The sequence below is a fragment of the Erinaceus europaeus genome, chromosome 13 (genome assembly GCF_950295315.1).
Source record: "Erinaceus europaeus chromosome 13, mEriEur2.1, whole genome shotgun sequence".
Taxonomy (NCBI): Eukaryota; Metazoa; Chordata; class Mammalia; order Eulipotyphla; family Erinaceidae; genus Erinaceus; species Erinaceus europaeus.
In genome coordinates, this window is record NC_080174.1 from 54,518,243 (window position 1) to 54,536,444 (window position 18,202).

The 18,202-nt window shown below is 41.0% G+C and overlaps 1 protein-coding gene and 1 non-coding gene across 2 annotated transcripts in view; one reads left to right on the top strand and one right to left on the bottom strand.

Annotated features, from left to right (window-relative positions):
• Positions 1 to 3,239: 3,239 nt before the first annotated feature.
• LOC103124448 (calreticulin-like) overlaps positions 3,240 to 18,202 on the top strand; it is a 38,132-nt gene continuing 23,169 nt past the window's right edge. Inside the window, exons 1-3 of the mRNA XM_007535165.1 lie at positions 3,240 to 3,338; positions 17,124 to 17,184; positions 17,700 to 17,801. Of these exons, the coding sequence (XP_007535227.1) occupies positions 3,240 to 3,338; positions 17,124 to 17,184; positions 17,700 to 17,801 (262 nt within the window). The remainder of the gene's footprint in view (positions 3,339 to 17,123; positions 17,185 to 17,699; positions 17,802 to 18,202) is intronic.
• On the bottom strand, positions 17,991 to 18,097 carry LOC132532484 (U6 spliceosomal RNA). Its single transcript, XR_009544438.1, has one exon. It is a non-coding gene; the product is annotated as a U6 spliceosomal RNA (small nuclear RNA).

Here is an 18,202-nt window from a genome sequence, read left to right on the forward strand (position 1 = left end):
AATGAAATAGTGGGTGGTATTGCTAAATGGGAATCTGGGGAATGTTATGCATGTAAAAAAAAAAAAAGAAGTAGAAACGCAAAGCAGAAATTGACTGAGTTTGGAGTATGGCACCAAAGTAAGAAAGCAGAAGTATACTAGAGTTTGCAGTGAGTACCTCCCTAATACTTCCTCTCCACTTTTCCAAGCTTTGGGTCCATGATTGCTCAACAATTTGTTTGGCTTTGTATGTTAACCCTCTTTTCAGTCACCAGGTTCCAGGTGTCATCAGGATGCCGGCCAGACTTCCCTGGATTGAAGACACCACCAATGTGTCCTGGAGCTCAGCTTCCCCAGAGACCCATCCTACTAGGGAAAGAGAGAGGCAGACTGGGAGTATGGACCGACCAGTCAACGCCCATGTTCAGCGAGGAAGCAATTACAGAAGCCAGACCTTCTACCTTCTGCAACCCTCAATGACCCTGGGTCCATGCTCCCAGAGGGATAGAGAATGGGAAAGCTATCGGGGGAGGGGGTGGGATATGGAGATTGGGCGGTGGGAATTGTGTGGAGTTGTACCCCTCCTACCCTATGGTTTTGTTAATTAATCCTTTCTTTAATAAAAAAAAATTAAAAAAAAACAAAAACAAAAACAAAAAAAAACAAAAACAAAAATTATCTCCCCATATACGGTTATATTATATTCATTTATATAGCAGTTTTAAAAAGTAACATTTTGAGACATAATTTAAATGCAGTCAAATGCACTATTTAATGTGTAGCAAGAATTTAATTTTGAAAAATGTTACCACCACCAAACCAACATAGAGACCAATTTCATCATCCTTAAAATACCTCTTGTGGACTTTTACATACTTAACTTTGAGAACATTTTTCAAGTTTCTTGCCTCCATTAGCCTAATTAATGCTCTGAAAACAGTGTTTCACTGTTGTGTTCACTGCTGTAACTGCAGCCTCTAGAGAAGTGCCTACAAATGGTACATGGAAGGCTGTGAGACATTTTTTTAAATTAATGAATGACTTGCTTGCTCTAGGAAATGACTCTAGAGATCTGAATTATTTTAGGGATCCAGGAAACTAAATTCAATGTGTATAAACTTAACATCTTGGGGGCTGGGTGGTGGCGCACCTGGTTAAGTGCACATGCTACAATATGCAAGGACTGGGGTTCGAGCCCCTGGTCCCCACTTGCAGAAGGAACTCTTCATGAGTGGTGAAGGAGGGCTGCAGATGTCTGTCACTTTCCTTCTCTATCTCCCCCGCCCCTCTCAATTTCTGGCTGTCTCTATAATAATAAAGATAATTTAAAAAATTTAAAAAAACCAAAAACTTAACATCTGTTGAATGTCTATTATATAGCAGTGGAAGAAGATGCTAGTATCTCTCTTCCACTGATCAGGAAATGAAGATTCAGCACAGTTGAGTGATTTCCCCAAGGCTACGTATCTAATGCCAAAAGTGGTTTGGAGGGCAGGTGAGAAAAGTCTGAAAAGCATTAATTATATGTTGCAGTTAGTACACCATTTGATGAATCAGCAGGTGGGGATGAAGGCTGACTACAGTAGGTTGAAGAGTGGATAGTAACCTAGGAAATGAATAGTACAGGTGTGGACTACATTTAGCGATGTCTGGCTGAGAGGAATGATAGAGCTCATGTAGGTAATTTGGGCTGCAAGGTGAAAATGAAAGATTTGATTGACACAGAAAAGAGTTGGGGAATTGAAAGAGATGATCAAAATATTTCTCAACTCCACAGTACTGGTACTGTGTCTGTTAAATAGAAAATGTTCAAGTAAAAGTTTGTGGAGGGGCCAGGTAGTGATGCACCCAGTAGAGCACACATATTACTATGCTCAAGGACCCAAGTTCAAGCCCCCAGTCCTCACATGCAGGGGAAAAGCTTCACTGATGGTGAAGCAGGGCTGCAAGTGTCTCTCTTTCTCTCTCCCTTTCTACCCCTTCTTCCTTCTCAGCTTCTCTCTGTCTCTAGAAAAAAAAATTTCCACATGTCGTAGATTTGTCACATAGGTATCCAGCCTCATTAATAACCCTGAAGAAGGGAACCTCACTTAAACCAAAATGACATCCTCCCCATTTACAGCACAAAAACTGAGGTACAGAGAGAGGCTATAGCATGGGAGAGTTATTCGGAAAAAAAAAAGTTTGAAAAGAAAGAAGGGTACAAGGACCCAGGTTCAAGCTCCCTGTCCCCACCTGCAAGGGGAATCTTCATGAGCAGTGAAGCAGGACTGCAGATGTCTCTCTGTCTCTGTCCCTCTGTTTTCCCCTTCCTCTCAATTTCTGGCTGTCTCTACCCAATAAATAAATAAAGATAATTGTTGGGAAATTGTGAGGATGTGGTAAAGCCTGGCAGGGCTTGACCTGAGGAGTGCGTCTATACTGTCAGTCTCTCTCTCTCTACCGAGAGGTTAAGCAAGGAGGGACAGGAGTAACCCCAAAGGTTTGCCCCGTCCTATCAGACTCCCTGTCTCACAAAGCACCCTGCATTCCTGATACTATGGCCAATAGATAAAAAGAAAGGGGGAGATGTCAGGAAATTGTGAGGATGTGGTTGAGCTTGGCAAGGCTTGACTTGAGGGGACATCCATCCCCTCGTCTTATCATCAGACTCCCTGCCTCACAAAGCACCCTGCATTCCTGATACTATGGCCTGCTCCCTTACCATCTACATAATCATTGTTTTGCCTGAAAGATCCCCACCCATTCCATTCCTTTGATCTATCTTCTTTCTACCCTCAAGACCCTCCCTGCCTGCAGGATATTATTATTAATCCTGCCAGTTAAAACCCTCGCAACAGTTGCTAAGGAAGTTCCTACCTTTCCAGCTCCATTTGCCTTTCTGCACCCCTTTCCTAGCCATTTCCGTTTCTGACTTACCACTTCCAGGTCCAACCTTTAAAAGCCTTGGGCTCTCTGATCAATAAAGAATCTAATTGCCTCGCCACCATGAGTCTGTTCCTGAGTCATCTCTCTCGCGTCACTGGGTGAGTAGCAGCCCAGGCTGGCTCCTGTCGTGTTCTCTCCAACCCAGAGAGTATGCACCCGGGAAGAGGCACCCCCACACTAGCCTGGCAGATAATAATAATAAAAAAATTTAAAAAAGAAAAGAAATAAGGAGAGAGGGAGGAAGAAAGAATTATGAGAGAAGTTAGACAAGGAAAAAATAGAGATCAAAGAACAGGTATCATTAAATAACAGTGTGAGAATAATAGGAGGCCATGGTCATGGGGCATGATTTTAGAGATGGGGTGGTTTCTGATGATAAAGCAGGGGATGTTAATATAATGGAAGATGGGCAACCTGAAATTGAGGTGAAGGTCAGTGAAGATAGGAGTGTGTTATTAACAATGGAAAATATCTAAGAACAAGCTTAAACATCTGCAGTTGGACCCCAATTGAGTATGATCCATTTATAGAATGTTTAGGAAGATTTTAATGTCCCAGGGAGATTATTAGGATCTGAGCTTAGATGTAAAGGACAAAATTATATATAAACTATTTATTTTTTTTCGCAAATATTAGCAAAGCATAGATGTGTGCAGATAAATGGTAGAAGAAAATATATCAACATGTAAATAAAGGGATTTTATATAACTAATTTTCTACAATGAATTATATTGTTGTTTTAATTTTTTTTAATATTTATTTATTCCCTTCTGTTGCTCTTGATGTTTTATTGTTATAGTCATTACTGAAGTCATTGTTGTTGGATAGGACAGAGAGAAATGGAGAGAGGAGGGGAAGATGGGGGGGGGAAGATAGGCCTTCTTCACCACCTGTGAAGCGACTCCCCTGCAGGTGGGGAGCTGGGGGCTTGAACAGGGTCCTTACCCGGTCCTTGTGCTTTGCGCCACCTGCACTTAACACACACACACACACACACACACACACACACACACACACACACACCCATGCTACAGCCCGACTCCCTGTTTTAAATTTTTAAAATAGCTTCTTAAGGGCGGAGGGTAGATAGCATAATGGCTATGCAAACAGACTCTTGTACCTGAGGCTCCAGAGTCCCAGATTCAATCCCCTGCACCACCATAAGCCAGAGCTGAACAGTGCTCTGGCTAAAAAAATTAAAAAAAAAAAAGCTTCTTAAAGTTAAAGGAACTGTGGGCTGGGCAGTGGCACACCTGGTTGAATGTTCATGCTACTATGTGTAAAGACCAGTGTTCAAGCCCCTGTTCCCACCTGCAGAGGGAAACTTCACTAGTAGTGAAGCAAGGCTGTGTCTCTCTGTCTCCCGTTCTAACTCCCTCTTCCATTTAAATTCGTATCTGTGGGGCCAGGTGGTGGCACACCTGGTTGAGTGCGCATGTTACAGTGCGAAAGGACCCAGGTTCAAGCCCCTAGTCCCCACCTGCAGGGGGAAAGCTTCATGAGTGGTGAAGCAGGGCAGCAGGTGTTTCTCTGTCTCTCTCCCTCTCTATCTTCCCCTCTCCTCTCGATTTCTGGTTGTCCCTAACCAATAAACAAATAAAGATAATAAAAAAATTTTTTTTTAATTCCTATCTGTTGGGGGTCGGGCAGTGGCACAGTGAGTTGAGTGCACATGGAGCAAAGCAGCAAGGACCGGCATAAGGATCAGAATTCCAGCCCCCGGCATCCCATCAGCAGGGGGGTCGTTTCACAAATGGTGAAACAGGTCTGCAGGTATCTATCTTTCTATCCCCCTCTCTGTCTTCCCCTCTTCTCTCAATTTCTCTGTCCTATCCAACAACAAGGACATCAATAACAACAATAATAATAACCACAGCAACGATAAAACAACAAGGGCAACAAAAAGGAAAAAAATAGCCTCCAGGAGCAGTGGATTCATGATGTAGGCACTGAGTCCCAGCAATAACCCTGGAGGCAAAAAAAAAAAAAAAATCCTATCTGTATCCAAAATAATAAATAAATAAAATATTTTTAAAAGATTGAGGGAACAGTTCTGCCTTTCCATTTCTTCTTAGAACTGAACTTATTCTTTTTGAAGTCTAGTTTTCACAGGTAAATTATATTCCTTAAATATTATTAAGTATTGGATATTATTAAGCATTGTTACTGGGCATGATACTTTACTTACTCCAGTTCCTGCTCTCACCTGCAAAGTAGTTACTATTTTTCCCAATCTGCATACACTATCACTGGAACCCAGAGAAATTAAATAACTTGTGTCTGGTCATATGGTTATTAAATGACAAAGCTAGGACTGTATATTAAAGCTGATTTTTCTTTTAATTTTTTAAATATTTATTTTCCCTTTTGTTGCCCTTTTGTTGTTGTTATTATTGTTGTTATTGATGTCATCATTGTTAGGACAGAGAGAAATGGAGAGAGGAGTGGAAGATGGAGAAGGGGAGAGAATGAGAGACACTTGCAGACCTGCATCACCTTTTGTGAAGCGGCTCCCCTGCAGGTGGGGAGCCGGCGGCTCCAACCAGGATCCTTATGCCAGTCCTTGAGCTTCGCACCACGTGCACTACCGCCCAACTCCCCAAAGCTGATTTTTCTTTTCTTTTTTTTTAAAATATTTATTTTTATTTATTTATTCCCTTTTGTTGCCCTTGTTGTTTTTTTTATTGTTGTAGTTATTATTGTTGTCATTGTTGTTGGATAGGACAGAGAGAAATGGAGAGGGGAGGGGGAAGACAGAGAGAGGGAGAGAAAGATAGACACCTGCAGACCTGCTTCACCGCTTGTGAAGCGACACCCCTGCAGGTGGGGAGCCAGGACTTGAACCAGGATCCTTATGCGGGTCCTTGTGCACAAAGTGCACTACAGCCCGACTCCCAGCTGATTTTTCTTATGCTTGTTTGTTCCCTTTTTCAGTGCCCCCCAAGAAGTAGATTTTTCTCACTCACATTTCAAGTAGGGTTTAGCAACTTAAAGAAAGAAAAAAGTCCTAGATTATTTGAATGTCAGACTGAAAGCCCTCTGAAACTCACTTAAACCAAAATGACATCCTCCTCATTTACAACAGTAAAAGCTGAGGTACAGAGAGAAGCTATAGCATGGGAGAGTCATTCAGTGGGTTGTTGTGGCAGGGCTTGATCTTGTCTCTTGATCTGCTATTCTCCTAGACAATTCTAGGCCACAGAATAGCTTAGCAACCAGACAACGTGCCAAGCCTCTAGAATGTAACCTTCTCATTGCATAGATGAGGAAGCTGCGATCCAGAGAGGAGAGAGGGGTTTTCCAGAGTCACATCATTAAGTTCATTGGCAGAGACGTTTGTTGAAACCAAGTTTTTAATGTCCATAAAGAATGCATTGACCACTGTTGCAAACTGCCAAATGGCAATCAGGTGGCTAGTAGGTAAAAATACCAGTGATCTCAGAGACAAACATGAGCTTTTAGAATCTCTGGTTGTTCATGGGACCTGGCACATCAGACTGTGTAGGAATGTTGGCTGATTGAATTGGGGAATCACTGAATTGGTAATACACATAGGTGTGGGTAATGATGGCAGTGACCGTTATAAAACTGCAAAAACAGGGCAAAAAAGCCTGAGATGAGAAACTGACTGATGCAAAAGTCATAAAGTGTGTGTGTGTGTGTGTGTGTGTGTGTGTGTGTGTGTGTGTGTGTGTGTGTGTTAATTCTATCAACTCGCAGACTTGACCATGAAAACTTGGCTGAAGAGACACTCTGAGACAAAGAGCCTCTGTGCCCAGCTGGCTCGGAACTACTGGAGGCAGCCCAGCAGGACTGAGGAGCTGCCTGCTGCTCAGACCTCTGATTGATAAGCAGTTAAGACCATCTGCAAATCGTGGGTATTTAGACATACTGGATCTGGGAAAGAATCACCCTGGATATATGCCCAAAACAGAGAAGCCTGAACCAGCTGGCTGTTGTAGGTCTCAAGTACAAGCTGATGACAATAATCTCTCCAGAGACTGCATGGTTGTGGTGATGAGAACAGGGACCAGTGTTAATATGGAGTGGAGGGAGAAGGCTAGAAAGAAATATATCAAACTGTTGACAATGGTTATCTTTAGGAGGTGGATTATGGGTGTTTTTACTGCTTATTTGCTTCCTTTGGGCTTTCTGCATTTTCTATAATAAGTGATTTTATTTTGAAAAAAAAGAAATACAAAATAATAAAAGCAGATGCTTTATCTGCCTGTCTTCTTAGTGAGTTCCTTGAGGGCTGGAGAGCTCAAGGAATTATGTCCGTTTATTCACTAAATGTTGAGCACTTCCACCAGCACAGTATAGATGATCTGCAAATATTTAAGTGGGTAACGTGTATTCCTTTATTCTTTTAAAAAAATTATTATTATTTATTTATTTATTTATTCCCTTTTGTTGCCCTTGTTTTATTGTTCTAGTTATTATTGTTGTTATTGATGTCGTTGTTGCATAGGACAGAGAAAAATCAAGAGAGGAGGGGAAGACAGAGAGGGGGAGAGAAAGATAGACACCTTCAGACCTGCTTCACCACCTGTGAAGCGACTCCTCTGTAGGTGAAGAACCAGGGCCCTTATGCCGGTCCTTGCGCTTTGGGTCACATGCGCTTAGGGTCACATGCGCTTAACTGCTGTGCTACCGCCCTACTCCTCATATTCCCTTATTTTTTTAAAATTTATTTTCCCTTTTGTAGCCCTTGTTTTTTTATTGTTGTTGTAGTTATTATTGTTGCTATTTGTGTCGTTGTTAGATAGGACAGAGAGAAATGGAGAGAAGAGGGGAAGACAGAGAGGGGGAGAGAAAGACACCTGAGATCTACTTCACTGCTGGTGAAGCGACTCCCCTGGAGGTGGGGAGCCTTATACCGGTCCTTGCGCTTTGTGCCATGTGTGCTTAACCTGCTGTGCTGCCTGACTCCCCATATTCCCTTATTCTTAAAACATCTAGGATCTTATTCAGTGCCTACTGTCCTAGTAGACATGGTTGTCTGCTCTCTAGTGTGAAATTCATCAGAAATTACAATCTACATAAGTACTGAACCCATTAACCTCCAAACAATGACAGAAGATAGAACTATTTTATTATTTTAATTTATTCGATTTTCATGCCAATCTAGCAGTCAAGAAACATGTATTGAGCAATAACTATGTGCACAGTGATCTCTTATTCAAATAATTTTAATATAATCTTTTAAAATTTTTTCTTTATTGGGGGATTAATGGTTTACACTGGATCGACCTTCTTGTGGTGCATCCCATGAGTACCCATTTATTGGGGAAAGTGACGATCCTTCCTAGCCGACTGTATCCACAAGGATCCCAGTCACTTTCAAAGCCAGCAACAAGCAGACATCAGGCTCAACCTGACGCTGTTGACTGGCTACGGAAGAAGGGCAAACGCTAGAAGAAGAAGAATGGTTTACAGTTGACAGGAAAACAATAGTTTGTACATGATAACATTTCCCACTTTTACAAATAGCAATTCAACCCCCACTAGGTCCTCCTCTGCCATCATGTTCTAGGACCTAAACTCTCCCCTCCACCCCAGTGTCTTCTACTTTGGTGCAACACATCAACTAATATAATCTCTATGTACAGATGAGAACACAGATTCAGAAAAGTGATTGGCCCAAGTCATATATAAAAATAGGTGGAGATTAGGGAGAAAGCATAATGGTTATGCATTTTTATGCCTGAAGCACCAAAATTTCAATTCCCAGCACCATCATAAACCAGAGTTGAGCAGTATCCTAGTAAAAAAAATTGTGAGAAGACTCAGATTTTCATCCAGTGTTTTTTGTCACCCCCCACAAGGCTTTTTACCAGCTGAAAAATATTTGAGTGAATGTGGCTAATGTGGCAGACATATAGGTAGGCTGGCATGCAGTAAGAAAGGAAAGTAAGTGGGCAGGAAATCTGGCAGGCAGGTAAGCACGTATAAAGGTTCACTGGTAGGAGTCGGGCAGTAGCGCCACATTAAGTGCAGGGGTAAGTGCAGGTGGTGCAAAGCGCAAGGACCAGCTTAAGGATCCCTATTGGAGCCCCAGGCTCCCCACCTGCAGAGGAGTCGTTTCACAAGCTTTGAAGCAGGTCTGCAGGTGTCTATCTTTCTCTCCCCCTCTGTCTTCCCCATCTCTCTCCATTTCTCTCTGTCCTATCCAACAACATCAATAATAACTATAACAATAAAACAACAAGGGCAACAAAAGGGAATAAATAAATAAATATTTTTTAAAAAGTTCACTGGTAAGTAGATTGCTAGAGGCAAACACATTGACTTCAAGAAGTGAACACTCATCAAAGAATAGGAACAGAGGAGGCTGAAAAAAAAAAAAAGCAAACCTGTGTCCCTGTTGTATGTGATGATAATACAAAGCATTGAGTTAAAAAAAAAACTTTAAATTTTGTTGAGGATTCTCTGTATAAGAGGTCAGCTCTTGCATAATGCCTATAAAAGACTTTCTGTTGAAAATAGTTGACAGAATGTTGGCACCCAAAAAGAACAGCTTTAGTTTATCTAGTAAATTCTTGTCAGCAAAGTACAATCTGATAATGTTGAAAATGCAGAAAATATATATTTTAATTAAATTATACAATCATCTTAACAAATTTTTTTGCAAACTTTTTTTGATAGAGACCAGAGCACTCTGCTATTTTATGTGGTGTGAGGATCAACATGATGGCCACATCCATGCAAGATGTGTTCTATCACTGAGCAATCTCCCAGCCCCCTAGGTAATTTTTTTTTTCTATAGAAGAAGAAATCAGTTTTCAGAGAGGTTGAAGATTCTGCTAAAGCTAGTGGTAGAGATGACTCCCTAGCCTAGTACTTTGATTTGAACTACACTGCCAGCCAATCATAACAGGAGGCGCAATGTGGCCATAAATTCATTGACAGAGGAATGATGACTATATAACGGCCCTGATTCTGTCTCTACAGACTTGGGTATCATTATGTGCATTTATCAGCCAGAAGTGCCAACTCCCAGGGTACCTAGAAGGTGAGTTGGTGGTAATGTGCTTACTTCACACCATGAGGTTTAATCCTTGGCACTGTATGGAAGAAGCAAGGAGAGCTTGATAATGGTGGTGGTTGTTGTTGTTTTTTTTTTTTAATGGTGGTACTTTTTTCTCTTCCCCTGTCTCATTGGTAATGTGTATGCCTGAGACCCCAAACAAGTGCCAGCTCCCAAGCACCTGTTTTGTTTTGTTTTTCTTAATAGATCTATGGGAAACCATAGATATTTGGCCATTATAAAGGAAAGATTTAGCAGAGGAAAAAAAAGTTAGCATGAAGGGGGCCAAAGGGTGTTGCATTGGATTAAATGCACCTGGTTAAGTGCACATAGCACCAAACAAGGATCTGGATTTGAGCCCCCAACACCCCACCTTCAGGGGGTACGCTTCATGAGTGTTGAAACAGGTCTGCAGGTATCTATCTTTTCTGCTCCCTATCTCCCCCTCTTCTCTCAATGTCTCTCTGTCTTATCCAATAAAATGGAAAAATGGCCAACAGGAGCAGTGGATTGGTAGTGCCACCATCGAGCCCCATCAATAACCCTAGAAGCAAAAAAAAAAAAAAAAAAAAAGCATGCCAGCAGCAACGATCACTCCAAATAAACCAGTTAAAATAGGGCAAAAATGTGAATAGATATTTTAACCTTTTTTTAATTTTTCATGAGCAAGATAGGAGGAGAGAAAGAACCAACCATCACTCTGGTACATGTGCTGCCAGGAATCAAATCAGGACCTCATGCCTGAGAGTCTAGTGCCTTAGCCACTGCGCCACCTCCCAGACCACTAAACCTTTTTAAATTAATGTTTTAATAATGTTTTACAAGATCATAAGAGTATAAGGGTATAATTCCACACTTCACTCTCCACCAAAATTCTGAATATTTCTAAAGAAGAGATGTACGCGGCATAGACAAAGAGGAAATACTCCACTTTGCTTAGTATTAGAGAAATGCAAGTTAAAACCAATTGAGATTGCACCTCACACCAGTAAGAATGGCCTATATCAGCAAAACAAGACATTATAAGTTTTTGGTAAGGGTATGGATTTATGGGGGCCAGGCGGTGGTGCACAGGATTAGCGCACATAGTACTAAGCACAAGGACCCACTTTAGGGTTCAAACCCCCACCTCCCCACCTGCAGGAGAGTCACTTCACAAACACTGAAGGAGGTCTGCAGGTATCTTTCTCTTTCCTTTTCTATGTTCCCCTCCCCTCTCAATTTCTTTCTGTCCTATCAAAAAAAAAATGTTAAAAAAATGGCCACAGGAGCAGAGGATACGTAGTGTAGGCACTTGGCCCAAGAGATAACCCTGGAGGCAAAAAAAAAAAAAAAAGATACTGAGAAAGAGGAACTGTTAAAGTGTCCGTGGGAATGTAAGTTAGTGTAGCACACTTAGTGTAGCACACTTAGTGTAGCACACTTAGTGTAGCACACTTAGTGTAGCACAGCTAGTGTAGCACACTTAGTGTAGCACAGCTAGTGTAGCACACTTAGTGTAGCACAGCTAGTGTAGCACACTTAGTGTAGCACAGCTAGTGTAGCACAGCTAGTGTAGCACACTTAGTGTAGCACAGCTAGTGTAGCACAGCTAGTGTAGCACACTTAGTGTAGCACAGCTAGTGTAGCACACTTAGTGTAGCACAGCTAGTGTAGGTAGATAACAATATGGAGAGTCCTTAAGCAAATGAAAATGGAAATGCTTTATGATCCACTGATACCACTTTTAGGTATTTGTCCAAGAGACATGAAAATACTAGATAAAAGAACATATAAACCTTCCATGTTCATAGCTGCATCATTTCCAAAAACCAAAATATGGAAGCAACCAAATTTGAGAAATTGACAAATGACTAGATACAAAAGCTATGGGATTTCTACTCCATGGAGTGCTGTTCTGCAATTTAAAAGGATGATAGTGTGTCCTTTGGGACAAAATGGATGTAACTAGAGGTGATTATGCTTAGTGAAGTAAGCAAGGTGGTAAAAGACAAAATGGTTTCCAGGTGGTTTTGTTCCTGTGTGGAATGTAGAGAGTTGAAACATAAGTACTTGCAAAAAAAAAAAAAAGCCATCCTGTTTCTTAAGACTAAGTGAACTATGGTGGTGAATGTAATGGGGCGCAGAACTTTAGTGGTGGGTGTGGTGCAGAATTATACCCCTATTGTTCTATCATCTTGTAAATCACTTTCAAATCACAAGTAAAAAATGTTTTTCCATGGTAGCATCCAAGATTGGTTAATATACTGCTAGCTCAATCTCAATTAAATTGTTCATTATCTTTATTTATTTGATAGAGATAATCAGAAACTGAGAGGAAGGGGGATATAGAGAGGGAGAGACAGATACCTGCAGCACTACTTCACCACTTGTGAAGCTTTCCTCTACCAGGTGGGGACCAGGGGCTTAAACCTGGGTCCATGTGCTCTGGGTCCTTGCTTGCTTAACGAGGTATGCTACCTCCTGACCCCATTGCTTCATACTTTTAGACACTTGTATGTGCAAGTTAGTATGTTTGGAGGGTCCTCTTCTTACCTTTATTATCTTTTCTATTCTTACCTCTTCAGACATGTCTTCTCTGTAATCTAGCCTGATATGGGGAGTGGGGTTGGGGTTGTAGTCAGTGTTTTTATTTTTTTTAATTTCATTGCCCTGTGATTTTTTTTTTTTTTAAGCTTTATCATTACTATACTATATTGCAATTTCTTGCTTATCCATTTCTTCCACTGGATTGCAATCTCTGTAGCTTACAGGTCCCTGAAGGGACCGATTCAGATTCATGCACCTGGTACCTAGCAAAAAAAACAAATGCTAAGGAAATATTTATTGGACAAAGGAGCAAATAAGCCCAGAGACAAGGTGTTAAAGAACTGGGTTCTTGTGTCAGGTCTGCAACTAATAACTGTGTCCATAAACAAGTCACTTTCTTTGCTGGATTTCAGCTTTCTTATTTATATAATTAGAGGAGGTCAGATCAATTGACTACAGAGAGTCTTCCTGAATTGAGCCTTTTATGATGTTAAGTGGTAGTGTATTAACCATGTGACAATCTCCTAGGAGAAAAGTTCTCTTCTTTTGGGGACATCTTAAATTGTGTCAAAGTAGGGTTGGGGAAAAAAGCATAATGGTTATGCAAAAGACTTCCATGCCTGAGGGTCTAGGTCCCAGGTTTAATCCCCAGCACCACCATAAATCAGAGCTGAGCAGTGTTATAGTCTCTTCCTCTTTCTCATTAAAAATAACATATATATATATTTATATAAATTATATATATATATATTAAAATGAGCCAGGTGGTGGCTTAATTGGTTAAGCACACACATTACAATGCACAAGGACCCAGGTTCAAGCCCCTGGTCCCCATCTGCTGTGAAGCAAGGATGCAGGTGTCTTTCTGTCTCTTGCTCCCTCTCTGTCTCTCCCTCCCCTCTCAATTTCTCTCTGTCTCTATCCAATAATAAGTAAGTAAAAATGTAACAAGTATATAAAAAAATTGTGCCAGAGTAGATTGGTATAAAAACTGTTCACACACATACCACACATATATATTGTAAAATCTCAGTTCCGTTCTAATGTCTTCGATCACAAAGCTCAAGGTCAAAGTTGTATACTGCTTATATGTGTTTGCTAGGATTAACTATCATTTATCAAATGGATTAATAAGTAATTCGATCTATTTGTAAGCTTTATGTCATAGGCAAAAGGCATGATCACATACATGCAGTTATTCAACAGACATATTTGGTGATTTACTCTATGCGAGACACCAGTAAAATAATGGTGGGCAAAGTAGTTGTGGGACTCAACAGTCTAGTGGAAAAGACAGATATTTCTTACGTTATATGCAATTCATCTTACTTATGACAAGCTGCAAAGTACAATGATTGACTCACTTTTGCTACATAATTGCTAGTTTATTAAGGACTTTTTCACACACAAGTGGCCACATGGACTGCCATATTGTATATGGCTTAAAAGGACAGATTTGGGGGTTATATATACTTGTAAACTTAGCCATTTAATTGTAAACTGGACTCAAATAAATACCTTAGTTTTGCAGTCCAGGGACTGGTGCAGTGGAGAAAGTATGGGTTCCTGAGCTGAATCACTAGCATTGCATATGCAGAGTGTTGTACTAGTTCTCTCTCAGTTGTTCACTGATATTTTTCTTAGCTTTATTTTTCATCATCTTTTGAATTAGAGAGAAATAGGGCATTTGTCACAAAGCTGCTATGAATATGCAATGAGAAAATGCACGTAAAGCATTCAGCACAATGACAGCCATGTGGCTGTTAAACAGTACTTATTACGATGATTGATTAAATGTATTTTTTCATGTCACTTTTCTCTTTATCTTCCAGAGAACATATCTGGCTTCAAATCTCAGGCTCTCCACTAACTAAATACAAATGAAACTAATGATACCAGTTTTGTAGCATACATATAGGAGTAAAGGAAGTAAGATTTGTATGGTGCCACATGAAGGCCTATCCCATAGAGACAAATATTTTTTTATATAATTTTTTAATATTTATTTATTTATTTATTTTCCCTTTTGTTTCCCTTGTTGTTTTTTATTATTGTTGTAGTTATTGTTGTTATTGATGTCGTCGTTGTTAGATAGGACAGAGAGAAATACAGAGAGGAGGGGAAGACAGAGAGGGGGAGAGAAAGATAGACACCTGCAGACCTGCTTCACCTCCTATGAAGCGACTCCCCTGCAGGTGGGGAGCAGGTTGCTCGAACCGGGATCCTTACAATGGTCCTTGCGCTTTATGCCACCTGTGCTTAACCTGCTGCGCTACCGCAGGACTCCCAGAGACAAATCTTTTTAATGTTGGTATCAGCCATTCTCCTTTATCAAGCCAACTCTAATCAAGGAAGTGGGATCTGTTTCATTCAAGTACATTAACTTTGGATATAAAGAACTTCCAAGGGGCCGCTCTCAGAAGTGGTACAATCACTGACATATTGTAGTCTAGCACTGGGATCTTGAGAGAGTCAGGGAAAGACCTTAGAAGTCAAGCTCACTCCCTGGGCTGCATGAGGTAGGGGGCCATCAAATTGGAGTAAAAAGGGACAAAATGGTCAGCTCAAGGTGATCTTAGTGTATATGGGTTAATGCAGTTTTCATAGGCAGAGCTAAGGCATTGATATTAGAATGGGATTTGAGAGTTATCCATTCAGCTACAGGGAGATGAAACAAAGGATACCCCCAAGGCCTTTACAGTTGCCAACGAGCCTTGTGACTCTTCCTGGACAGTGGTGGTTCCAGGAAGTGGGAGTCAGCAACTCTAAGGCATAAAATCAAAGGCACTGAGTGTTTGGATGAAGTGCCAGGCCCTGAAAAGAAAGCCTCTTTGTCTACATGCCATCTATGCCAAAGCAAAACAAATTTATCAGCATCTCCTTGGAACTGCAGGGGAAAGTCTAAAAAGTTTAAGCAATTAAAAAGGTTACATTGATTGCTCCATATCATCATTACTAATTCAAGAAGTATAAAATGCTATTGCTAATCTCTTGGGGAGCTAGTTTTATTTTACTAAACACAAAGATATGAGGTTAATCCTTTTAACCCATATTTTCCCATCAACTTTTATGAAGATGCCTCATGCTCTTCATCTACATATTCCCAAAGTTTCTCTCCTTTCTTTTTTTAATATTTATTTATTATTGGATAGAGACAGAGAGAAATTGAGAGAGAAGGAGGAGATAAAGAGGAAGAGAGACAGAGAGATGCCTGCAGACCTGCTTCACCACCTGTGAAGCGACTCCCCTGCAGGTGAGGAGCCAGGGGCCTGAATCAGGATCCTAACTGGACCTTGCGCTTTGCGCCACGTGCACTTAACCCACTGCACTACCACAGAACTCCCTCTCCTTTCTTTTTTCATCCTTCCTTCCTTTCTTTCTTCCTCTCTTTCTTTCCTCCTTTTTTCCTCCCTCCCTCCCTCCCTCCCTCCCTCCCTCCCTTCCTTCCTCCCTCCTTCCCTTCCTTCCTTCCTTCCTTCTTTCCTTCCTTCCTTCCTTCCTTCCTTCCTTCCTTCCTTCCTTCCTTCCTTCCTTCCTTCCTTTCTGTCTTTCTTTCTTTCCCCCTCCCAGAACACTGCTTAGCTCTGGCTTATAGTAGTGTGGTGTAGAAGCCTGCACCTGGGACTTTGAAGCCTCAGAACATCAAAGTCTTTCTGCATAACCATTGTACTATCTCCCTCACCTGTTTCTTACTATTTTTAAATTTTTATTTATTTTCCCTTTTGTTGCCCTTGTTTTATTGTTATTGTTATTGATGTCATTGTTTTTGGATAGGACAGAGAAATGGAGAGAGGAGGGGAAGACAGAGAGGGGTAGAGAAAGATAGACACCTGCAGAACTGCTTCACTGCCTGTGAAGCGACTCCCCTGCAGTTGAGGAGCTGGGGGCTCGAACCACGATCCTTACGCAGGTCCTTGTGCTTTGTACCATGTGTGCTTAACTTGCTGCTCTACCGCAGGACCCTATTTCTTACTATTTAAAAGAAAAATACAAGCTATCCTTTGGGCCTGAGGCAGCAGATCCAAGATCCTTTGGCACTAGACCCGAGGGTGGAAGAAAGATGCCAGTTGTGTGTTCCTAGAGCACATAGTGGAGGAACCATGACTCTGCACTAGAGTAGGGTCAGGGGTCCTCTGATGAACATGTGGCAACATCAAGTGCATGGTGAAAAACAAATAAATAAATAAATACAAAGATAATTTTGTGGGGGTAGATAGCATAATGGTTGTGCAAGGAGACTCTCTTGCCTGAAGCTCCAAAGTCCCAGGTTCCATCCCCTATACCACCATAAACCAGAGCTGAACAATTCTCTCATAAAAATAAATAAATAAATAACTTCAAGTGCTTGTCAAGGTTATTATTTGCCATCCTGGCCAAGGTGGTCCTTCAGAATCCATGCTAGATTAAGACACAGAGCTGTTCACTTCTGCCAAGGCCATTCACACTGACCAGTTCATGTACTGTAGTAAAAAGGTCCAATTTACAATGGGTAATTGTTCCCAGTGGGCACCGCACTGGAGGACAACAATGTGTTTTGTTTGGAGAAGCCTGGTGATGGAGCAGTTTGGCCTGAGTGTCAGCAAACTATGCCACTGTCATCTGCCACAACATTGGGAACAAGGAAAAACTGTCAGATGCCTGAAAACCATTTTCCTAGGCCACGAAAGCTGTCCTTGGTATGGCAACTGGAGGTGACCCATTGACTAGCCCAGCTGAAGGTTAGGTGTGTCTAATATGATGTAAGGCAAAGAGGACTAGTTGGCCAAGGCTTCAAAATTTGGCCATAAACTCTGTGGAGCATCCTTTTGGAGGTGGCAGCCACCAGTACATTGGTAAGCCCTCTGGATGCAGAGTTGTCCCCATGGAGCAAGGCATCTCTATGGAAACCAAGTCTGCAAGAGAAAGAGAACTGGGGCTAAAACTTTATTAATAAAGTTGTCCTGAGTCAGGGTGGTGGCACACGTGGTTGAGTGCACAAGTTTCAATGTGCAAGGACCTGGGTTCGAGCCCCCATTCCCCACCTGCAGAGGGGAAGTTTTGCAAGTAGTGAAGGAGTGTTGCAGGTGTCTCTCTGTCTTTCTCCCTTTCTGTCACCCCCTTCCCTGTCTCTATCCAATAAATAAATAAAAGGTAAAAGATCAAAGGTAAAGGAAAAATATGTTGTTTTATCACAAAAGAAAAGACAAGTTGTTTTAATATGTTGCCCCCCTTTTTTTCTTCTTTACTTCCGTAGATGGATGGAAAAAACGGTGGGTAGAATCTAAACACAAACCAGATTATGGAAAATTTCAACTCAATGCAGGAAAATTTTATGGAGACAGTGAAAAAGATAAAGGTAAATAACTGAATTCAGAAATACACCAATAGAATGGAAGTTTTTGCCTTTTTATTTATTTATTTATTTTCTTTATTGGGGAATTAGTGTTTTACATTCAATGGTAAATACAATAGTGTACATGCATAAACATTTCTCAGTTTTCCATATAACAATATAACCCACACTAGGTCCTCTATCATTTTTCTTAAAAATATGGAATGCTTCACGAATTTGCATGTCATCCTTGTGCAAGGGCCATGCAAATCTTCTCTGTATCATTCCAATTTTAGTATATGTGCTGACAAAGCAAGCACAGTTTTTGCCTTTTTAAAAAATAATTTTTTTAGCCATGATTACCAATCATTTCTCTTTACTAGAATTTAAAAAAGCTTTAGAGAAAGATGACCTTGCCACAAAAA